A 23,605-nucleotide genomic window follows, 5' to 3' on the forward strand; every position below is an offset into this window, starting at 1 on the left:
TCACTGTATATATACACACAGTACACACACACACATACACTGATTACACACACACGCACACAGATTACACACACACACACACACATGCACAAACACACACAAACACAGGCCTCTGTCACTGAAGACAATGCTGAGTGCTCTGTGTATGTGTTTGTGTGTGTGTGTGTATGCTGGCTGATCAAAGGGCTCGTGTTTCGAATGTAAGGTTTCATAACATGCTCGTTGCATAACAGTGGGAGTCAGGAGAGGAGAGGGGAGCACACACATCACATCAACCTCCCACCCTTTCATTGGAGGGAATCACTGAGGAAAATCCTTTCTCGCTCCTTTCTCTCTTACAACCAGATTTCAACCAGTTGTAATGATGTCATAGTAAACAGCTGTTGTAATGATGTCATAGCAACCAGATTATCTCTCGCGTTCGCACGCTCACTTGGGATTCAGAAAACTGTTCAGGGAATGCACGACTGTGTCAGTTTCTCAGAAAATCCAGACCAGTACACACCTAATACACTACAGTGTCAGTTCAGGCACTCCTAATTGGCCTACTTTACTTGATCTAGATTGATGGTCACTGAAAAGGTTCCCTTCAGCCTCAGGAATATCCTTAAGAATAGACCTATCGCCTAGTCTTGTCTAGGACCAAGTATTTTGGCCATTAGGTATATCAAAGGTTGATCTGACGTTTTTGTACAGTATTTGGATTATAATTTATAAATAGTACTGTAGGAAAGTAGGATCTGGAAGGTGCCTCCCTGACAACATTATAGACGGACTACTACTATATTTGGTTCTGATGGCATTTGATATTTCCCCTCTATCTCTGGATAGAATAGAATAGAACTAGAATATAATCATATGTGTGTGTTCTCCAGTTCCACTAGTCAGCCATGATTCATGTGGAAGGCTGTAGCATGACATCCCTTTTCTCTGCCTACTCCTTCTGAATGGACATAGATACATACCAGGTCAGGGAGGGCAAATGTGTGTGTGTGTGGGTGTGGTAGATAGCTGCTTTGTGCACACTGCTGTGCATAAGCCGTTGCTGTTAAGTAAACCATAAAATAATCAGTGAACGTGAAAGTGGGACAAACGCTGGACTCGGACAAAGATTATTCAGCGCTACACAACGCTCTGGCTTGCTCGTCTTCCAGGTCCTCTCCCTAGCAGGAACTCACCTCCATACTGCCCCTAGTGGCACTGCACTGACCTGGTGGGAAAACACCTCCACTGGAATAACAGGAGGCTGTTCCCTTCTGTACTCTGTAAGGGTAAAGGTTTGATTGTGAATGTTCTGCTGATCAGGATGATGTCATTTGAACAGTATCAAAGTTCACTTCTTTCTGTATATTGCTGATCTATTGTTTCTTTGCACTGAATTTTGTGCATATCTGTGTGCCCATTTATGTGTGTCTCTTCCTCATCAAGCGCTGGACCTGAGTCGAGTCACCAGGACTCCTCCATGACATCCATCAAATCATTAATCATCCTCCTCTGTCCTTGAGTCCCCTTGATTAGACATGGAGGTTTCATGGTCACCTGCGCCATGGCAGATTGTCCCCTGCCCCTGTGGTAAATTACCAACACGGCGCAGGGAGAGGAAATGGAGGAGAAAACATGAGAAGAGGAGAGGAGAGGAGAGGAGAGGAGAGGGGAGCGAAGGGGAGGGAAGAGGAGTGGTAAGAGGGAAAAGGAGAGGAGAGGGAAGAGGAGAGGAAAGGAAAGAGGAGTGGAGAGGGAAGAGGAGAGTAGAGGAGAGGGAAGAGGAGAGGAGAGGGAAGAGTAGTGGAGAGCAGAGTAGAGGGAAGAGAGGGAAGAGGAGTGGAGAGGGAAGAGGAGTGGAGAGGGAAGAGGAGTGGAGAGCAGAGTAGAAGGAGGAGTGGAGAGGAGAGCAGAGGAGATGGAAGAGGAGAGGGAAGAGGAGAGGAGAGCAGATTAGAGGGAAGAGAGGAGGAGAGGGAGGAGGAGAGCAGAGTAGAGGGAAGAGGAGTGGAGAAGGAAGAGGAGTGTAGAGGAGAGCAGAGTAGAGGGAAGAGGAGAGGAGAGCAGAGTAGAGGGAAGAGAGGAGAGTAGAGGGGAGAGGAGAGGAAATAAAGGAGAAAACAGGAGGAGAGGAAGGCCTTTTGGACGGCATCCTAGAACATGTCTAGAGACGCTCTGAGCTGACAGAGATGCTCCCTGGCTGTAATGCTGTTGTCTGTCTGTGTGAAAGGAGACGGGAGCTGTCAGAGAACTAAACCAAATGTCACTCAGCCTAGCCTGGAGGGACTGGGGCAGTTGTCAGCCCTCACCCCATGAAAAGAACTGCACGCATGCACACACATACACACACAGAAGCTAGCGCTAGAGGCAACCCCCAGTAAATCTTCTGAACAGACAATTTTTGTGCAAGAACATCTGGGAACTTTTAAAGAGGATGTCTAGGGGATTAAGAAGATACTAATGAAGCATTAGGGCTTTTAGAAGCTATAGAAGGGTGGCTTCACAGGCCTCTCAGACCCAATTGAAAATCACTCCCTAAAAGCAATAGCGTCTCCCTAACTCTTGCCTACTTACTTAGCTATGTACTTAAAGACACAGACAGACACACAAGCAAGCACACACACAGAGTATGATAGATAGTCCTGAAGGCACACACACAGTGTAGTACGGTGGATAGTCCTGAAGGTTGTCCCACGGTTGTGGGAAAGTTGTAACATGTTGCACCAGCCCGCCAGGCTGGCAGATGGGAGGTGGCCGCGATAATAGCGCTACCTTGGCCCACACGCTAATTGTCCCTAGCAGCCTGTCACCTTGTCTGGTCTTCACCGCCGCTACTGCTACGTGCCAGTGTTTGTGGTCTGTCTGTGTGTTTGTGGTCTGTCTGTGTGTTTGTGGTCTGTCTGTGTGTTTGTGGTCTGTGTGTGTTTGTGGTCTGTCTGTGTGTTTGTGGTCTGTCTGTGTGTTTGTGGTCTGTCTGTGTGTTTGTGGTCTGTGTGTGTTTGTGGTCTGTGTGTGTTTGTGGTCTGTGTGTGTGTGTGTGTGTGTGTGTGTGTGTCACCTACCTGAGAGCACACCCAGCACTGACAACGGTTCTTCACAGATAGAGGCTCCTCTATCTCTCCATCTGTCTCTGCCCTGCTCTCTCTCTCTCTCTCTCTCTCTCTCTCTCTCTCTCTCTCTCTCTCTCTCTCTCTCTCTCTCTCTCTCTCTCTCTCTCTCTCTCTCTCTCTCTCTCTCTCTCTCTCTCTGTCTCTCTCTCTCTCTGTCTCTCTGTCTCTCTGTCTCTCTGTCTCTCTGTCTCTCTGTCTCTGCCCTGCTCTCTCTATCGCTCTGTCTCTGCCCTGCTCTCTCTCTGTCTGTCTCTGCCCTGCTCTCTCTCTCTCTCTCTATCTTTATGTCTCTGCCCTGCTCTCTCTCTCTCTCACTCTCTCTCGCTCTCTGCCCTGCTCTCTCTCTCTCTATATATAAATATAAATATGGGTTGTATTTACAATGGTGTTTGTTCTTCACTGGTTGCTCTCTCTCTTTCTCTCTCTCTCTCTCACCCTCTCACCCTCTCTCCTTATGTGTTGGCTCTTACTCACTTCCTCTGTCTTTCTTACTTTCTTCAATATCTCATTACTGCTTTTCAATGTCAGTGGTGGAAAACAACAGTCATCAAACATCATTTGATGATTAAAAAAACCCTGAAGGATGCACTACAGTAGCTGTGTTATTTATTTGACAGTGATGTGTCTCTACAGCTCCTCAGTAGTGAGAAAGGCCTTGATACAACACCTCAGATCTTATCAATCTCATACAGGAGAACAGACAGAGGCTGCATCTCAAATGGCACCCTATTCCCAAAATAGTGCACTACTTTTGACCAGGGCCCATAGGGATTTGAGATGCAACCAGCTGTAAGAGGCAGCCAAGACCAGGCAGCAGGAGCCAGTTATAGCCTGAACACAAACCCTCCTCTACACTACTTTACCAATACATTTGTCTCATATGTCCCAGTCCACAGCACCATAGCATTCATTGTAAGTAAGTGGGGCTTGTTCTCATTCCCACCCAGCCAGGTGTGTGTAATGTGGGTCAGAGCCCTGCGGTACGGCGTGCCCAGGCCCAGTGGTGGAGGTGTGTGTACTGCAGTGTCTTGTTTCATTAGCAGGTCAGCCTGATTATACGTGTGTAGTGAGGAGGAGCGGTGGTAAGGGAATTGGCCTGGTTATCACACAGGGGGGAGGGGCTTACACTCCACTAAAGATGAGGAGAAGTTACCGGCTCAGATCTAGGATTAGCTAAAACCTCCCTGCATTGCCGTGCTTTGTGGATACAAGGCATGAATATGTGTCTGGATTTGTCGTATAGTGAGTGGAGGTAGGGTTTGGCCATGGGTCTTGAAGTCAGTTCCTCTTTGCGTGTGTTTGTGTGTGTTGGGGTGGAGAGGGAAACCAAGGCCTTTCCTGAGCTTGGGAAAGGTGAAGGAAGCCATCCTGAGAAACCGGCAACGAACACCCTAAACACACACCACTCCCTACTCACACACACACACGTGTCCCAAAGCACTTCAACAGACTCCTAGAAACACATTCTACACAGACACACACACACACACACACACACAAGTAACCAAGGCCTTAGTGTCCTTTTGACCTGAACCCTACACCTCCTCTACATTGCTTCCATCCCCAAGGTCTACCTTTCAGTTGAATAGGCTCCTGGCCTAGGACAACAAATGCAACACACAGTCCTTGTGAAGCAGTTGTCCTTGTTCCGATGGCTTGGTTGGTTGGAGCATGGTTATTGCACCACCAGGGTTGTGGGTTTGATTCTAGCATGAGACTAAAAGTGACCACTGAATTAGCATATTATCCGCCACCAATGGTGATGTCAAGAAGTTGTGTCCACCCCTGGACCCCATATAAACAGGATGCTCACATGGGAGCCCCACACACCCACTCTTCTCCTTCCTTTCAACTAACCCAGCCAGAGTAGTGGTCTGGTCTATACACAGACAGACCCACTGTGTCCATGTGACTGGGTTGGGAGGGAGAGAGAGACAGCCGCCAGGTCAAACCAACGCCCAGGGAGACAGAGACTGTTTTAGGCTCAGTGTTATCATTAGGGCTTCCTACTTCACCACTCCATATTGTTTCCCTTTTAAAAAGTGTGTTCCTGTTGTGGTCCCTTATCATCCAGGGGAGCAATAAAGATCTGATGCACATGGAGGCAGTTTACCACTGTCACTGAATCAGAGAGAGAGAGAGAGAGAGAGTGATGTGTGTGTGTGTGTGTGTGTGTGTGTGTGTGTGTGTGTGTGTGTGTGTGTGTGTGTGTGTGTGTGTGTGTGTGTGTGTGTGTGCTTGCTTCGGTGGGTGGGGGTTGTGTGTTTTTGTGTGTGTGTTGAGCATGAGTGTAAAGGGTGTGTGAGGTTTGAGTTGTTTGTATGTGTTTTATTATGTTATGTGGAAGACAAAGTGTTCCAATAAAGCCATAAATATAGTGAGATTGCCAGTGTGACATATTGAGGCTAAAGCTGATCAATAATTTGTTTATTCCAACAATTTCTCATCTGACTCGAAAGCTCAATAATGAAAATGAACTGGGTTGTACTGTAAAGGTCTGAGGTGTATCACAGCATCTCACTTCTGACCTGTAGACCCCAGCTAGTCAGTTACTGAAACACTGTACTTTACCACAAGCTCATAAGTTAACCAGGCAGATGTCCATTTGCAAAGTAGGTTATTGATTTGATTTCAGCCTGAAAACGAGACCAAAGAATGGAGTAAAGGTCACTGCATAGTAATTATGCAGAGGGAAAAAATGCTCATCACAGTAGCTCAATATTCAAATGTAGCCCTTTTCCCTTTTCTCATAGTTAGTTTTTCAGAACATGAGCTCTTCCTCAATTAATGTATTTTTCAACTATAGTTTGAATATTCTAATACCTTTAAAGTTCCACTTGATCTCTGACAATATCAAGCCTACTTCACAGTATTTTTGTATTTGTATTTTATTCTGGATCCTGGGGTCCAATCACAATTACATACAGTGGGGAAAAAAAGTATTTAGTGAGCCACCAATTGTGCAAGTTCTCCCACTTAAAAAGATGAGAGAGGCCTGTAATTTTCATCATAGGTACACGTCAACTATGACAGACAAAATGATAATTTTTTTTCCAGAAAATCACATTGTAGGATTTTTAATGAATTTATTTGCAAATTATGGTGGAAAATAAGTATTTGGTCACCTACAAACAAGCAAGATTTCTGGCTCTCACAGACCTGTAACTTCTTCTTTAAGAGGCTCCTCTGTCCTCCACTCGTTAACTGTATTAATGGCACCTGTTTGAACTTGTTATCAGTATAAAAGACACCTGTCCACAACCTCAAACAGTCACACTCCAAACTCCACTATGGCCAAGACCAAAGAGCTGTCAAAGGACGCCAGAAACAAAATTGTAGACCTGCACCAGGCTGGGAAGACTGAATCTGCAATAGGTAAGCAGCTTGGTTTGAAGAAATCAACTGCGGGAGCAATTATTAGGAAATGGAAGACATACAAGACCACTGATAATCTCCCTCGATCTGGGGCTCCACGCAAGATCTCACCCCGTGGGTCAAAATGATCACAAGAACGGTGAGCAAAAATCCCAGAACCACACGGGGGGACCTAGTGAATGACCTGCAGAGAGCTGGGACCACAGTAACAAAGCCTACCATCAGTAACACACTACGCCGCCAGGGACTCAAATCCTGCAGTGCCAGACGTGTCCCCCTGCTTAAGCCAGTACATGTCCAGGCCCGTCTGAAGTTTGCTAGAGTGCATTTGGATGATCCAGAAGAGGATTGGGAGAATGTCATATGGTCAGATGAAACCAAAATATAACTTTTTGGTAAAAACTCAACTCGTCGTGTTTGGAGGACAAAGAATGCTGAGTTGCATCCAAAGAACACCATACCTACTGTGAAGCATGGGGGTGGAAACATCATGCTTTGGGGCTGTTTTTCTGCAAAGGAACCAGGACGACTGATCCGTGTAAAGGAAAGAATGAATGGGGCCATGTATCGTGAGATTTTGAGTGAAAACCTCCTTCCATCAGCAAGGGCATTGAAGATGAAACGTGGCTGGGTCTTTCAGCATGACAATGATCCCAAACACACCGCCCGGGCAACGAAGGAGTGGCTTCGTAAGAAGCATTTCAAGGTCCTGGAGTGGCCTAGCCAGTCTCCAGATCTCAACCCCATAGAAAATCTTTGGAGGGAGTTGAAAGTCCGTGTTGCCCAGCGACAGCCCCAAAACATCACTGCTCTAGAGGAGATCTGCATGGAGGAATGGGCCAAAATACCAGCAACAGTGTGTGAAAACCTTGTGAAGACTTACAGAAAACATTTGACCTGTGTCATTGCCAACAAAGGGTATATAACAAAGTATTGAGAAACTTTTGTTATTGACCAAATACTTATTTTCCACCATAATTTGCAAATAAATTCATTAAAAATCCTACAATGTGATTTTCTGGATTTTTTTTCTCTCATTTTGTCTGTCATAGTTGACGTGTACCTATGATGAAAATTACAGGCCTCTCTCATCTTTTTAAGTGGGAGAACTTGCACAATTGGTGGCTGACTAAATACTTTTTTTCCCCACTGTACAATAAAACAATCCGTTACACAACACATTATTACACACTACTCTACCATAACATATCTACGATACAAAATCAATAATACAGCAAAATAACATGTGTGTAGAGTGCGCGTGTTAGCGAATGCTGTGTGTGTGTCTCTTCACAGTCTGCGCTGTTCCATAAGTTGTAGTTTTATCTGTTTGTATCATTACCTACAAAGAAATGAGCACAATCATCAGCACCAAACTGAAAGCACCAGATAGCTACAGTTCAGATACATGTTTTAGTGAAGTAGGGTGTACATGTAGTCCTGACCGGGGCTTGAACCTGGGACCTTGCAACTGTCAACCCTTAGCCATTATGCCAAGAGATCTGAACCTCTTGATGAGGTCGCTAGGTGTTGGTTTAAGCTCGCTACAATAGAGTAGGGAAACTGTGTGCAGAGTAGGTAAAGTGTGAGTAGTGTTCTCTGGTTGGGGGAGTGTTAAAGCCAAGCTAAAAGTGTTAGCCCTGGGCCCTGTGTCGTACAGCAGGCTCCTGTGTTAGTCTGTACAGCAGTCTCCTATGTTAGTCTGTACAGCATCCTCCTATGTTAGTCTGTACAGCATGCTCCTATGTTAGTCTGTACAGCAGGCTCCTGTGTTAGTCTGTACAGCAGTCTCCTATGTTAGTCTGTACAGCAGGCTCCTATGTTAGTCTGTACAGCATGCTCCTATGTTACTCTGTACAGCAGGCTCCTGTGTTAGTCTGTACAGCAGGCTCCTGTGTTAGTCTGTACAGCAGGCTCCTGTGTTAGTCTGTACAGCAGTCTCCTGTGTTAGTCTGTACAGCAGTCTCCTGTGTTAGTCTGTACAGCAGGCTCCTGTGTTAGTCTGTACAGCATGCTCCTATGTTAGTCTGTACAGCAGGCTCCTGTGTTAGTCTGTACAGCATGCTCCTGTGTTAGTCTGTACAGCAGTCTCCTATGTTAGTCTGTACAGCAGGCTCCTGTGTTAGTCTGTACAGCAGGCTCCTGTGTTAGTCTGTACAGCATGCTCCTGTGTTAGTCTGTACAGCAGTCTCCTATGTTAGTCTGTACAGCAGGCTCCTGTGTTAGTCTGTACAGCAGGCTCCTGTGTTCGTCTGTACAGCAGGCTCCTGTGTTAGTCTGTACAGCAGGCTCCTGTGTTAGTCTGTACAGCAGTCTCCTATGTTAGTCTGTACAGCAGGCTCCTATGTTAGTCTGTACAGCAGGCTCCTGTGTTAGTCTGTACAGCAGGCTCCTATGTTAGTCTGTACAGCAGGCTCCTGTGTTAGTCTGTACAGCAGGCTCCTGTGTTAGTCTGTACAGCAGGCTCCTGTGTTAGTCTGTACAGCATGCTCCTGTGTTAGTCTGTACAGCAGTCTCCTATGTTAGTCTGTACAGCAGGCTCCTGTGTTAGTCTGTACAGCATGCTCCTGTGTTTCTCCTGTGTTAGTCTGTACAGCAGTCTCCTGTGTTAGTCTGTACAGCAGGCTCCTGTGTTAATCTGTACAGCAGGCTCCTGTGTTACAGTCAGCATGTAAGAGACCTGAGTTGAATTATTCAAAGCTGTAAGAGCATGTCCTGGTACTTAGTTAGTACTTACCTCGTAGTACGACACTACCATCTCTCTCTCTCTCTCTCTCTCTCTCTCTCTCTCTCTCTCTCTCTCTCTCTCTCTCTCTCTCTCTCTCTCTCTCTCTCTCTCTCTCTCTCTCTCTCTCTCTCTCTCTCTCTCTCTCTCTCTCTCTCTATCCCTTTCCCTCTTAGAAAAAATGGTTTCAAAAGGGTTCTTTGACTGTCCCCATAGGAGAACCCTTTTAGGTTCAAGATAGCAACCTTTTTTCTAATGATGTGGATGGGAGAGCTGGAGGGAGCAGGAGTGATTTAATGTAGTTTACCGTGGGTTACAGTACTCTGTGAGATGGCCTATATCTCTCTGACCTGGGGTGGTGTCCTGTCCACATATGTACTTACCCTACCCTACTATACTACTGGCAGTAGCTCCCTCTCTCTCATAAACCCAGTGTGGAGTGGATGGGAGAAATGTAGAGGACAGGAGTGATTTGCTGTGGTTCGCAGTAATATTTGAGTCATTTTCTATGGCCTGGGGTCATGTACACTAGATACCTTGACCTAGCCTCTTGGTCTAGCACACAAACAAGTGTATAGGTAGGCAGAGATACTGTACAGACAGATCAATATACCTAGGATAAAGACAGCCAGAAAGGCACATGCAAGTGGAGGGAGGGAGGGAGAGGGAGAGAGAGAAAGAGAGAGAGCGAGCGAGAGTGAGAGAGGGCAGGCTAGTTTGGGGACGTATTGCAAGACATAGAGCAGGTGGATGTTTTGGTTGAATGGAGAGACAGATGGGCAGACTGATGGACAGAACAACCTGATAAACAGGTCGACTGGCAGGGTAACAGAGAGAACGAGGGAACACGTCACAGGGGGGAGATGGATGGATCGATGAAGGGTATAAAGACAGCTCAAAGACTGATAGAACAAATTAATGTTGAAGTAGAGGAGAGCACCTGGCATCATCCGATCTATAATCTGACTATCAATGTTGACTGTTGTGTTGAATGCTACGCTAAAAGCTATTCAGTGCAAAATGCTAACAGAGTGGGGCCTCAGACAGAGTCTTTATGCTGCTGACTGTGACTGTGTTTAGTGCTTATGCTAACACAGCATTGTGTTGACTGTGTGCTGAGCGCTAGGCTGATACACTATTCAACTATTCATATCTCTGTGTTGACTGGCTGGATGTCCTTAGGGTGGTGGACCATTCTTGATACACATGGGAACTGTTGAGCGTGAAAAACCTTAAATATTTTGTCTTGCCCATTCACCCTCTGAATGGCACACATACACAATCCATGTCTCAATTGTCTCAAGGCTTAAAAATCCTTCTTTAACCTGTCTCCTCCCCTTCATCTACACTGATTGAAGTGGATTTAACAAGTGACATCAATAAGGGATCATAGCTTTCACCTGGATTCACCTGGTCAGTCTATGTCATGGAAAGAGCAGGTGTCCTTAATGTTTGTACACTCAGTGTATATTGTATGTATACAAAATTATCATTATTATTTGCTTTATAGTAATAAATCATCAATCAATGTATTAGTTTCAGGCTAATAGATACTCTAGTTACTGAGGCAGTACTCAGGTCTCTGTGCTACTGGCCCTGTGTTGAGTTAGCTGGATGCTAACAATGATAACTGTATCCCCCTCACCTGTGTGTTAAGTTAGCTGGATGCTAACTATGCTAACTCCTTTCTCCTTGTGTGTGTTCCAGGGAAGCCCCACAGCATCGAGAGCTCGGAGCGAGTGCAGCTGTCGGGGACCTATAACGTCCGCAAAGGGAAACTCCAGCTGCCAGTCAATCGGTGGACCAGGCGCCAGGTCATCCTGTGTGGCACCTGCCTCATCGTCTCCTCCGTCAAAGATAGCCACATGGGCAAGATGCACATCCTACCCCTCATTGGAGGAAAGGTACAGTAAGACACGGGACTGCTGTTACTGACACCATAGAAATAGAATGACTAGGATAGACATACCCATTCAAGTCAATTTTCTGTGACGGGTGGACTGGCAGCTAATTTGAATGTACCCATTCCAGGAAGCAGAATCACAAAGTTTCAACAAACCTCCCTTTACTGTGACATCACCAGCTTTACTATTCCATTTCCATTTGTCTTCATTCTTGACTCTGTCTCATCCGGGTGCAATCATAGAGATAAATCAACAGTCTTTAATCGACTCAGGGACAGAATCCTGGTGAAGGGCCAATAAGCCATCATTGCAAATCAATGTTAACTCTTCCAACAACTTATTTCTGATCTGCTTTCCCACTATGATGAAGTACTCTATACCATGAATGGGTTCTCAGCCTTTATTCACCTTGTCTTCCAATTTAAAAGTCCTAGTTTAGGCCGGATCCCTATAAATACATTTTCTGGCTTGGCATTTCTCATTCCAAAAAGGGAGTTAGGGAGTGAGCCTTTGGTTAATGACTGTTATCCCTTTATGGCTTTATGGCTATATATCGCAGCAGGGAAGGATAGACAGGGCCATTGAATAAGCTCTAAGGGCCCTCCTGAAATGATCTTTACATCAGCCTGCCTCACACTGTAGCTAGCTATACAAGGGACTGGGACTCCTCATCCCACCACATCCACAGCTCAACCATCATGTCATGCACAAGACACGACCTCTAGATCACCATTCACCTCCACAGTGTGTGTGTGCATGAGTGCATGTATGCGTGTGTTTGCGCATGCAATTATAATCCTGTCTGCATGTGCATACATGTTTGTGTGTGTCTATAGTTACGCTTGATGGGAAATTACAGCCTATGAACATATCTAATATGAACATCATATTCTCTGCTGCTAAACTGAACCATGATCTGTAACGTAGAAGAGATTCAAAAATAGTGATTGTCTGGTCTTGTCTACTGAAAAGTCCCTGGGTTATTATTGGTTTTATTGGTTTATTCAGATCCCCATTAGCTTTTGCCGAAACAGCAGCTACTCTTCCTGGGGTCCACAAAAACACACAGAAGTAACAAAACACTGGTACACTGATAGACAAGAACAGTCACACAAATAGTCACACAAATTATCTCTACCTGAAAGTGTGGGTGTTTGTGTGTGTGTTTTTGTTATGCCAGAGATATTTGTTCAGTCAGTGGCCCTAAAGATGTGTTTATCTTGTGTGTCTAACCCTAAAGATGTGTTTATATTGTGTGTCTAACCCTAAAGGTGTGTTTATCTTGTGTGTCTAACCCTAAAGGTGTGTTTATCTTGTGTGTCTAACCCTAAAGGTGTGTATGTTGTCTTATGTCTTGTCTAACTCGCTATTTGTTTTCAGCCAATGCTTATACAAATGTCTGTTTATCTTCTGTTTATCTTACATTGAGTGTATGTCTTACTCTGAAGGTGTGTATATTGTGTCTTGCCCTAACGGTGTGTGTGTGTGTCTGTAGGTGGAGGAGGTGAAGAAGCACAGCCACTCCCTGGCGTTCAGCTCAGCAGGGCCCCAGAGCCAGACATACTATGTCAGCTTTGACAGCTTCACTGAACACCTGCGCTGGCACAGACACGCAGCCAAGGTACATTCGTACAGTGTGCAGAGGAGTACAGCTCTGAGTGGCACAATATATGTGGCACAATAGCTTCCAGAGGTGTAACACACATGCTCTCTCTCTCTCTCTCTCTCTCTCTCTCTCTCTCTCTCTCTCTCTCTCTCTCTCTCTCTCTCTCTCTCTCTCTTTTCTCTCTCTCTTTCTCTCTCTCTCTCTTTCTCTCTCTCTCTCTCTCTCTCTCTCTCTCTCTCTCTCTCTCTCTCTCTCTCTCTCTCTCTCTCTCTCTCTCTCTCTCTCTCTCTCTCTCTCTCTCTCTCTCTCTCTCTCTCTCTCTCTCTCTCTCTCTCTCTCTCTCTCTCTCTCTCTCTCTCTCTCTCTCTCTCTCTCTCTCTCACACACACTCTCCTATGATCTCTCCTCTCCCTCATCCAAAGTGATATAGGCCAAATATTCTAAATATTATCAGGGACGAGCGTGTCATGGAAGCCCAGGGGAACACTCAGAATAGAACCTGGGACTAGGAGGAGGTGTGGCACGAGCACAAATCACAGACTGTAGAGTAGCTAGTTAATTATGTTCAGTAAGGGGAGTATTGTAGAGTACAGAGGTAAGAGGAGTATAGTGGAACTAGACTAAGTGTTCAGTTGGTGTAGGACTGGCTAGTATGACAGATAGCAGTAGATGTACAGTAGATAGTATGTGGCCTGTTCTGTCCTGTCTCACTCACGGTTGACTTCCTAACTTTCTAATTTTAAAAAGCTTGACCTGGAGATTACCTGTTTACAAGCCTAGGTCATGCTAGGCCACACACACACACACACACATCCCAGCAGAGTCGAGATAATCATGTTTGACACCAGGTTTCCCTTTCTTTCCCTCCCCTCCCCCGCTGGTTCAGATGGTATCCCAGAGGATCAACTCTGTGGACTTGTCCTGCTGCAGTCTGGAGCAGCTGCCTCCCAACCTCTTCTACAGCCAGGACCTCACCCACCTCAACCTCAAACACAACTTCCTCCCAACAGACCACCGTCTACACCAGCTACAGAGGTAGGTGGTACGATCCAGGGGAAAGGGCTGGGCTGGAATTATATGGGATGGGTCTCAAAAAAAGGATAGGGGAGGCTGGGCTTGGCCTGGTAAGGTTGCACTGCCTGGACAGATCTGGATATAGCATGGTTTGGCTGGGCCACAATAAGGTAGGGCTGGAGCTGGACTAGACTGGACTAGCCTAGATTGGAATGGAATTGGCAGAATAGTGCTGGGCTTAAGATGAATGAATAGGGTAATGTAATTCAGTTAGCAGGGAAGACTTGAGCTGCTTAGCACAAGGCATAGTGGAGCTGGGCAGGATAAGGCTGGCCTGAGCTGGGTTGGTCAGACAGACAGACTGAGTTGGGAAGGACAGGACAGGACAGGGCCTAGTTGGGTTTGCCTGTCTAGTAGAGTAGCCCAGACCTGTCTGCCTCTGCAGGGAGGCTTTTAATATGGCCTGCCTCCCTCCTTCACTCTCCCTCTCAGTACTGCTCAGTGGGCACCATCTGGCCCCAGATTAACCTAACGTAGCAGACGTAAAAGAAACGCCTGAAACTAGATCCCCTACATACTGGTCTTGACGTGAAGAAAATGTTTTATTCTGGGGAGGTCCTCTTCTGCACTGTTCAACCAATCCAGTAAATGTGAAGGAGGAGTTAAGATGGAGTGTCTCCTTGTTAACGTCCAAAAGCCGAAGTCGAGTCACAGGCTCCTTTTCCATTTCCCCTGAAAACTGGAACGTTCGGTTGTTGCGGACACGGCAGTTGCTAGCCCCAGATTAAAGCACACAGAAAGACGTACTGTGCAATGTGTGTGTGTGTGTGTGTGTGTGTGTGTGTGTGTGTGTGTGTGTGTGTGTGTGTGTGTGGCGTGTGTTCGTGCGCACACAAGTCACAGCCTGTCTTAGGATGCTAGCCAGAAGATGATTAGCCATTTAACTGCACGTACAAGTGTATGTTTGTATCCTTGTACTCTATGAGAGAGGAGCAGAGTGGGGCATTGTATGTGTGTGAGAGAGAGTATATTGGGTTGTGTGTGTGAGACAGAAAGAGTGTGTGTGTGCGTGTATGAAAGAGACAGTGAGGTTGGATGAAGCCTGCAGAATTGGGGCATGGAGAATCTTTAAACAGTGGGTTTTTGTTTGATCATTGCAGATTAGAGTAGTGTGTGCATGTGCCCTTCCGACTCTGTGAATACATATTTGTTCTCACAGGAGGAAAATAATCTTGCAGCAAGGAAATGTGAATTATTATGTGGATTATAATTATTATAATTTTTGTAGGGGTTGATACATTTTTAGTTAGGGCAAATAAAGTCTGACATTTTTAAGTGGAAATTACAAACTTTAGAAGCCTTTTTAAACCTTAAATAGTTTGCATTTCCTGCTGTGCAGGAAATTTCTCTGTGACAACGGAGTGATCAAATTAAGAGAGAACATCTGTATGTGCCAGGATCAACAGGTTAAAGATTAAACGAGGCTCTGGCATATCATAATTATCTGCTGTTTCATATTCTGGGGATAATTACCATTTAAAAGACAGACATGACAGATGAAAAGCTGCTAGTTTGGAGCTAAAAAGATATGTGGTTGTTTATGTATGAGGGTTTAATTGCTACAGAGCATCCCTGCTGGTCATCAGACACAGACAATGTTGGGTACTAATGAGTATGGCATATACATTAGTAGGGATCACCCATATTTGAGAGAGAGAACGAGAGAGAGAACGATGGAGAAAGGGAGAGGGGGAGAGAGAGGGAGGGAGGGAGAGAGAGAGAGCAGAATGGTGGTGATGAAGTAATGAAAATAGATGGTGTTAGATGACAACACAGATAGTGTCCCTCCTCTCTCTCTCCTAGCTCCCTTTCTCTCTCTCTCTCCCTCTCTCTCTCTCTGTCCCAGCCTCCTGGTCTCATTCAGGTCCTCCAGGAGGACGCCTCCCTCAGCTGGAATTAAATGACCATGTAAATCAGTACCCCTGACATCTAGCTTCCCTTTTCTTCCTAACAAATGATGAAGGGTGTGCCTGCCTGCCTGTGAGCGTGTGTGTGTGTGTGTGTGTATTTGTTTGTGAGTGTGTGAGCAATTCAAAGCATTACCAGACTAAAAGGCAGCAGACTTGTCTGTGAGGTTATCAGCTTTGATGCTAACATGGCAAACGGCCCATGAGGGGTGGGTTATGTACCCTCCCCCCATCCCCTGTCCCCTTTCCCCTAGGGATGACTTGACTGAAGGTCACTGATGTACTATAGGACACAAAGCCAAATGCCACTTGCCTTTGATGTTGCTACTGACAACACACACTCTGCTTGTTTTCTCAACATGACAATATGAAGGTTTCCACTATGATGTGCTGAAGGTTCTGTTTTTTGTATTTTCTTTTCAACTGCTGAGTCAGACCACTGACATTGAGTCAGACCACTGACTCTCTCTTCTATCTTTCTCTACCCACTATCTCTCTCTCTCTCTCTCTCTCTCTCTCTCTCTCTCTCTCTCTCTCTCTCTCTCTCTCTCTCTCTCTCTCTCTCTCTCTCTCTCTTCTCTCACCCCCCACCCTTCTCTCGCTCTCTCTCTCTCTCTCTCTCTCTCTCTCTCTCTCTCTCTCTCTCTCTCTCTCTCTCTCTCTTCTCTCACCCCCACCCTTCTCTCGCTCTCTCTTTCTGACAGGTTCTCTCGTTTGCGTAGCCTCAACTTGTCTAATAACCAGCTGGGTCAGTTCCCCATGGCCATCTGTGACATCTCCACCCTCATCGAGGTCAACCTCAGCTGTAACTACCTGACCAATGTGGACCAAGCTGTGGGATCCATGACCAAGTAAGAAGCAGGAAGTGTCTAGGGGGCATGTACAGAGACACAGGCTGCTTCCCATGGTACCCTATTGAAAAGTAGTGCAATTCATAGTAGTGAACTTCATAGGGTGATATTTGGGACACATACAAGGGGTCAGAGGGAATATACAGACACAGAGAGGTCGAGGTAGATGTCACCCTTAACCACAGTTCTAGGTTCAGATGACCCCACCCCCAACCCTAACCTACAACATAAAGAAGAGGACAGAATATCTGACCCTGTATCAGTGTTAGGAGGCTATCTGAAATGTCATGAATATATGAAATACATTAAATATTTAAGATGTTATCGTCTGATGATCTGACAGAGGAAAAGTGATAGTAGTTCAGAGTGGGGCGTTAATCTAGGACAGAAGAGAGAAACTGTAATAAGGTGATGCGTGCTCCCTCTCAGCAGCAGCATAGCTGAGCTCCTCTCCTCTCATATGGAAGGATCTGGAATAAGCCTGTGGCTTCCCCAGTAAGCCCTCTCAGCCTCAATGCTAATGCTGCCACCTACCGGCTATAGCGAGATCGGCCTTAGTATCAGAATGTGGTGAGGAACGTTGTTCAAAAGGGAATTAACTGTTTGTAATTAAGCTCTTTTGATTGTACTTGATCACCATGCATTGGACAGGGATTCTTGAAAGAACAGAGAAATGTCCGAAAAATCAGAACTGATTTGTATATAATCCTATATATTTTGCTGTGCGGCCTGACATTTTGGGAGCACCAGTGCGGCAAAACTGTATTTTACCCATATAATAATTGTTGTAATGATTAGGCTTCGCTGTACCGTTGTTCCAGAGTGCCCTAGAGATGAAAATAAAATTTTTACTTTGACGGCTGCACCATTACCACTGAGAAAACTGATTGTTTCTAAAGATCTTTCTTTCAAAGGATATGACCCATATTACCAGCACAATGTTTTTTTCTTCCTATAGTCAGTGGATTGTTGGGCCCCATTTTACATTCATAAACCATGTTGCGGGCCATTCTAAAACTACTCGTGGGCATTCGTTTACACCTTGTTCAGTCATGTTACTTCATTAGCTTCCTAGTTAACAACCTGGTTACTTTACCAGTACATCCAAACATGTGGGGGCACAGAAAGAAAGGAAAAGTGATAGCAAAGACAGTACATTATGAAGATAGGCAGAAACTGCTTCTCCAATAGAAATCCCTGATAACGCTTGTAGGCGATGTCATGGCGACGTTGGCTAGCTAAGCGCATGCGTAGAAACACGTCATCGGGTCTAATAGGCATAGGGCTGACCCCATTTACATGTTGATTTTGTCCATCCACACCAGATGCGATCAGGACACGCATGTTGAAATATCAAAACAATCTCTGAACCAACTATATTAATTTGGGGACAGGTCGAAACACATATGAAACATTCATAGACATTTAGCTAGCTAGCTTGCTGTTGCTAGCTAATTTGACCTGGGATATAAACATTGGATTGTTATTTTACTTGAAATGCACAATGTCCTTTTATTCTGGATCTTTGTAGAATATTTACCCATTTTGAATCACACAAAATCGTGTGTTCTCTACTCCGACAAATAATCCACAGATAAAAGGTGAAACCTAGTTAGTTTCTAGTAATCTCTTAGGCTTCTTCTTCTTCTGTGGACTTTAGATGGCAGTTGGCAACCAACTTTAAGGTGCAATACTGCCACCAACTGGACTGTGGACCTCAGTTCCTCTTTCAATCACCCACGTGGGTATATGCTCCTAAAAACCAATGAAGAGATGGTTCTGTTTGAGCCCCTGGCGACGTAAACGCTCGTTGATGCACGTGAGCAGTTTGGATGAAATGATTGAATAACATGCAAGTGGGGGTGGCACAGTCCATCACTCTAAGACATGTGCTACTGAAATTGTATGTGGTTATATTACATAAGAGCAATGCTGCAACACTAATAAAAATGATATTATTTTATAACAAATTGTGGTGGCTGTCCGCGGTTCTGAAACACAGTGTGCTGTTGAATTGGCGCCTTTTCCTAGACCATGTTGCTATGTGCATAATAGCAAAGTTATCCTGCATATTAGTGTTGAGAACAATGCGGCGGAGGCAGTAGCAGAGTTAGGAGATGAGAAAACAGCCCTTGCCTTAATTGTCTAAGAAAAGTGAGGAGTGAGGAAACCAACTTTAATTAGGTCTAAAATCAATAGCCTAACTGTGAAATGTGCCTGGCTTTATAAATCATCCATAGATACAGTTGAAGTTGGAAGTTTACATACACCTTAGCCAAATACATTTAAACTCAGTTTTTCACAATTCCTGACATTTAATCCTAGTAAAAATTCCCTGTCTTAGGTCAGTTAGGATCACCACTTTATTTTAAGAATGTGAAATGTCAGAATAATAGTAGAGAGAATGATTTATTTCAGGTTTTATTTCTTTCATCACATTCCCAGGGTCAGAAGTTTATATACACTCAATTAGTATTTGGTAGCATTGCCTTTAAATTGTTTAACTTGGGTCAAACGTTTCGGGTAGCCTTCCACAAGCTTCCCACAATAAGTTGGATGAATTTTGGCCCATTCCTCCTGACAGAGCTGGTGTAACTGAGTTGCTAGCACACGCTTTTTCAGTTCTGCCCACAAATGTTCTATAGGATTGAGGTCAGGGCTTTGTGATGGCCACTCCAATACCTTTACTTTGTTGTCCTTAAGCCATTTTGCCACAACTTTGGAAGTATGCTTGGGGTCATTGTCCATTTGGAAGACCCATTTGCGACCAAGCTTTAACTTCCTGACTGATGTCTTGAGATGTTGCTTCAATATGTCCACATATTTTTCCTTCCTCATGATGCCATCTATTTTGTGAAGTGCACCAGTCCCTCCTGCAGCAAAGCACCCCCACAGCATGATGCTGCCACCCCCGTGATTCACGGTTGGGATGGTGTTCTTCGGCTTGCAAGCCCCCCCCTTTTCCTGCAAACATAACAATGGTTATTATGGCCAAAGTAGATGTCCTAACCGACTTGCCAAAACTATAGTTTGTTAACAATAAATATGTGGAGTGGTTGAAAAAACGAGTTTTAATGACTCCAAACTAAGTGGATGTGTCACGGTTTACTAAGCCAGAACCCAGAAGCAGACCAGGACAAGGTACTTTGAGACAAAGGTGAGTGTTTATTGAATAGACTCCCGAGGGAGGCTGAATAATCCAGGGAACAGGGCGGGTGGCGTGGATGGGTTGTTGAGGGTGCAGTGGTGGGTCCAGAAGTGGCTCGGCAGCCGCCGACCATCAGGCAGAGGTTGGGTGAAGGTTCCGGGTGAGAGACTGCAGACAGAACAAAACGGAGGTAAGTACACAGCAATTCAACAAGGTGCAAAACAACAAAACTAACGCTAGATGTTTCCAGGCTGATACACGGACAACATACTGTTCATGGCTAACGATCCGGCAGGAACTGGATGTTCGGCCAGAGCCTAAGAAGGGTGATGATCAGGACCAGGTGTGCAGATTGCTGATGGGATGCAGGTGCGGAAAACAAGAGAGCTCCCCGGAGCGTTCCCGAACCCTCGGGAAACTGGAGATCACGAACAGGAAAAACTAGTCACCAGACAGGACCCGACTCAGACTGCCGGGATCGTTACAGTACCCCCCCTCCGGACGAACGCCACCGGGCGGACTCCCGGAGCGCCAGGATGGAGGCGGTAGAAATCACTGATGAGGTCAGCATCTAGGACCTGTCGCCGCGGAATCCAACTCCTCTCTTCAGGACCATACCCTCCCAGTCCACGAGATACTGGAAACCCCGGCCCCGCCGTCTGGAATCCATGATGCGACGCACCGTGTAGGCAGGACCACCTCCGATCATCCGAGGAGGAGGAGGAGGAGGCGGAGGAGGCAACAGAGGACTGAGGAAGACAGGCTTGAGGCAGGAGACATGAAAGGTGGGATGGACTCTGAGCGTCCTCGGTAATTTGAGTCGAACTGCCACTGGATTGATCACCTTCTCCACCACAAACGGACCAATGAACTTCGGTAACAACTTCCTAGACTCAGTCCGTAACGGAAGATCCCGTGTGGCCAACCAAACCCTATCTCCGATGGTATAGGTGGGAGCGGGGATCCGGCGACGATTCGCCTGGAGCTGATACCGGTCCGAAACTCTAAGGAGTGCCCTTCTGGCCCGATGCCAGGTCCGGTGGCAGCACGAATATGGGCCTGAACAGAAGGCACTGAGAGCTCCTTCTCCTGAGAAGGGAACAGGGGAGGTTGGTAGCCATACAGGCACTGGAAGGGAGACATCCCAGTGGCAGATGTAGGGAGAGTATTGTGGGCATACTCAACCCAAGGCAACTGAGAGACCCAGGAGGTGGGGTTGGAAGAGACCAGACAGCGTAGCGTGGATTCCATCTTCTGGTTGGCTCTCTCCGCCTGACCATTGGATTGGGGGTGAAAACCAGATGTGAGACTGACTGTAGCTCCAATGGCCAAACAGAAGGACTTCCAGACAGCAGAGGTAAACTGAGGGCCACGGTCGGAAACGATATCACTGGGCAAACCGTGGACCCTGAAAACCTCCCTAACCAGGATCTCGGACGTCTCCGAGGCAGAGGGAAGCTTGGCAATTGGCACAAAGTGGGCGAACTTGCTGAATCTGTCCACGATAGTCAGAACGACCGTGTTCCCCTCAGAAGCGGGCAACCCAGTGACGAAGTCCAGGGCCAGATGCGACCATGGTCGCGGGGAATAGGAAGGGGGTGAAGTAGTCCAGAGCTGGGCCGATTGGTACTCTTATTCTGCGCACACACTGGACAGGCAGCAACAAAACCCCGAGTATCCTCGGCCATGGCAGGCCACCAAAAAGCGTCTGCGAAGAAACGCCATTGTCCGAGCCACGCCAGGGTGACAAGCCATCTTGCTGGCGTGGGACCATTTGAGGACAGCAGGACGAACCGACTCAGGCACAAACAACCGACCGGGTGGACCGTTACCGGGACCGGGCTGAGTCCGAAGGGCGCCAGCACCTCCTCCTCAATCTTCCACGTAACTGCTCCCACGACGCAGTTCCGGGGAGAATTGTCTCGGTCTTGGACCCACTCTCCTCCGTCTTGGAGAACATCCGGACAAGGCGTCCCGCCTTGCCGTTCTTAGATCCAGGTCGGAACGTCAGGGAAAACTTGAATCGTCCGAAAACAACGCCCACCTGGCCTGGCCCGGGGAGTTGAGGACGTTTAGCCGATTGCACGTAAGCAAGATTCTTGTGGTCAGTCCAGACAATAAACGGTTGCTCCGCCCCTCCAACCAGTGGCGCCACTCCTCCAAGGCAAGTTTCACCGCGAGAAGCTCCCGGTTACCCACATCGTAATTCCTCTCCGCAGGCGAAAGGCGACGCGAGTAGTAGGCGCAGGGATGGAGTTTACTGTCCGTGGAGCATCGCTGCGACAGGATGGCGCCAACTCCCACATCAGACGCGTCCCACTTCAACGGCGAACTGACGGGCCGTGTCCGGTTGAGAGAGAATCGGTGCGTTGGTGAATCGCCTCTTCAAATCCAGAAACGCTCGATCCGCCTCCGGATTCCACTTGAAGGTCCTGATACTGGAAGTCAAGGCAGTTAACGGAGCGGCCACACGGCTGTAATCCCCGGATGAATCTGCGGTAGAAATTCGCAAACCCCAAAAATCTCTGGAGCTGCAATCTCGTACCGGGCTGGGCCCCATTCCAGAACCGCTCTAACCTTCTCCTGGTCCATCCTAATCTCTCCCCCTGGAGATGATGTACCCGAGAAAGGATGTCGTGTGGGCGTGAAACTCGCACTTCTCGGCCTTCACGAACAGGCGATTCTCCAACAATCGCTGCAGAACCTGCCGGACATGCTGGACGTGGTCGGAAGGTTCCTTCGAGAAGATCAGAATGTCATCCAGGTAAACAAACACAAAGAGACCGATCATATCTCTCAGGACGTCGTTCACCATACTCTGGAATACCGCTGGAGCATTGGTCAGTCCAAACGGCATCACCTGATACTCAAGTGACCCATCGGTGTATTGAAACCCGTCAACCACTCGTCCCCCCTCTCTGATCCGGACCATGTGATACGCATTGCGTAGGTCTAGCTTGGTGAACACCGTGGCACCCTGTAAGGAGTCGAAGGCAGAACTCATCAAGGGCAGGGGATACTTGTTCTTGACCGTGATGGCATTCAACCCCCGATAATCAATACACGGTCGAAGAGAGCCATCCTTCTTACCCACAAAGAAGAATCCTGCCCCCAGGGGTGATGACGAGGGACGAACGAGACCAGCCGCTAAGGGACTCCTTGATGTAGGTCTCCAACGCCTCACGTTCAGGTCGGGAGATACTGTATAACCTTCCCTTGGGGTAGACAGCTCCCGGGGAACAGGTTGATGGCACAATCATATGGTCGGTGGGGAGGGAGTGACAGAGCCTTCTGCTTACTGAAAACTTCCCCAAATCGTGATATGTCTCGGGAACCAGGGACAAATCTGGGGGTTTAGCCTCAATCACCTGACTGGGAACCGAATGGGGGCAGGCAGTCTTGAGACAGTTAGCATGACAATCAAGGCTCCAACTCGTTACCTTGCCCGTCACCCAATCGAACGTGGGATTGTGTTCCTTCAGCCAGGGGTATCCAAGGACCAGAGGAACATGGGAAGACGGCAGAATGAAGAATGAAATCATCTCAGAATGATTCCCCGACAACCGCATCTTAACCGGTTCAGTCCTCATCGTGATAACGTGCCAGACTACTGCCGTTCAGAGTGGTCGCTTCAATGGCTTCCGGCAATTGCTCCTTGGAAAGCCCCAGCTGTTCCACCAACTCGGCATCAAGAAAGCTTCCACCGGCACCTGAATCGATAAAGCGTTAATCGCTAAGCTCTGATTCCTGTTCACAAGGGTCGCCGGAAACGGGGTCTGACAGAGGTACTGAGAGGTTGAAACTGGCTCGCTAAAAGTCCTCCCAACTTTAGCGAGCCGGGCAGTTTGACGACCGCCGGGAACAGGTGGCGAGGTAATGTCCCGAACCACCACAGTAGAGGCAACATTTAGTCCCTACGTCTG

General features: G+C 46.9%; 1 protein-coding gene across 2 annotated transcripts in view; it reads left to right on the forward strand.

Moving 5' to 3' along the window:
• Positions 1 to 23,605, forward strand: part of LOC121535316 (PH domain leucine-rich repeat protein phosphatase 1) — an 89,267-nt gene that overhangs the window by 40,750 nt on the left and 24,912 nt on the right. For both annotated transcript variants that reach the window (XM_041842263.2, XM_041842264.2), the window contains exons 2-5: positions 10,900 to 11,096; positions 12,592 to 12,717; positions 13,589 to 13,737; positions 16,388 to 16,534. In XM_041842263.2, coding sequence (XP_041698197.1) covers positions 10,900 to 11,096; positions 12,592 to 12,717; positions 13,589 to 13,737; positions 16,388 to 16,534 — 619 coding nt within the window. The remainder of the gene's footprint in view (positions 1 to 10,899; positions 11,097 to 12,591; positions 12,718 to 13,588; positions 13,738 to 16,387; positions 16,535 to 23,605) is intronic.

This window comes from Coregonus clupeaformis, chromosome 21 (assembly GCF_020615455.1).
Source record: "Coregonus clupeaformis isolate EN_2021a chromosome 21, ASM2061545v1, whole genome shotgun sequence".
Classification (NCBI taxonomy): Eukaryota; Metazoa; Chordata; class Actinopteri; order Salmoniformes; family Salmonidae; genus Coregonus; species Coregonus clupeaformis.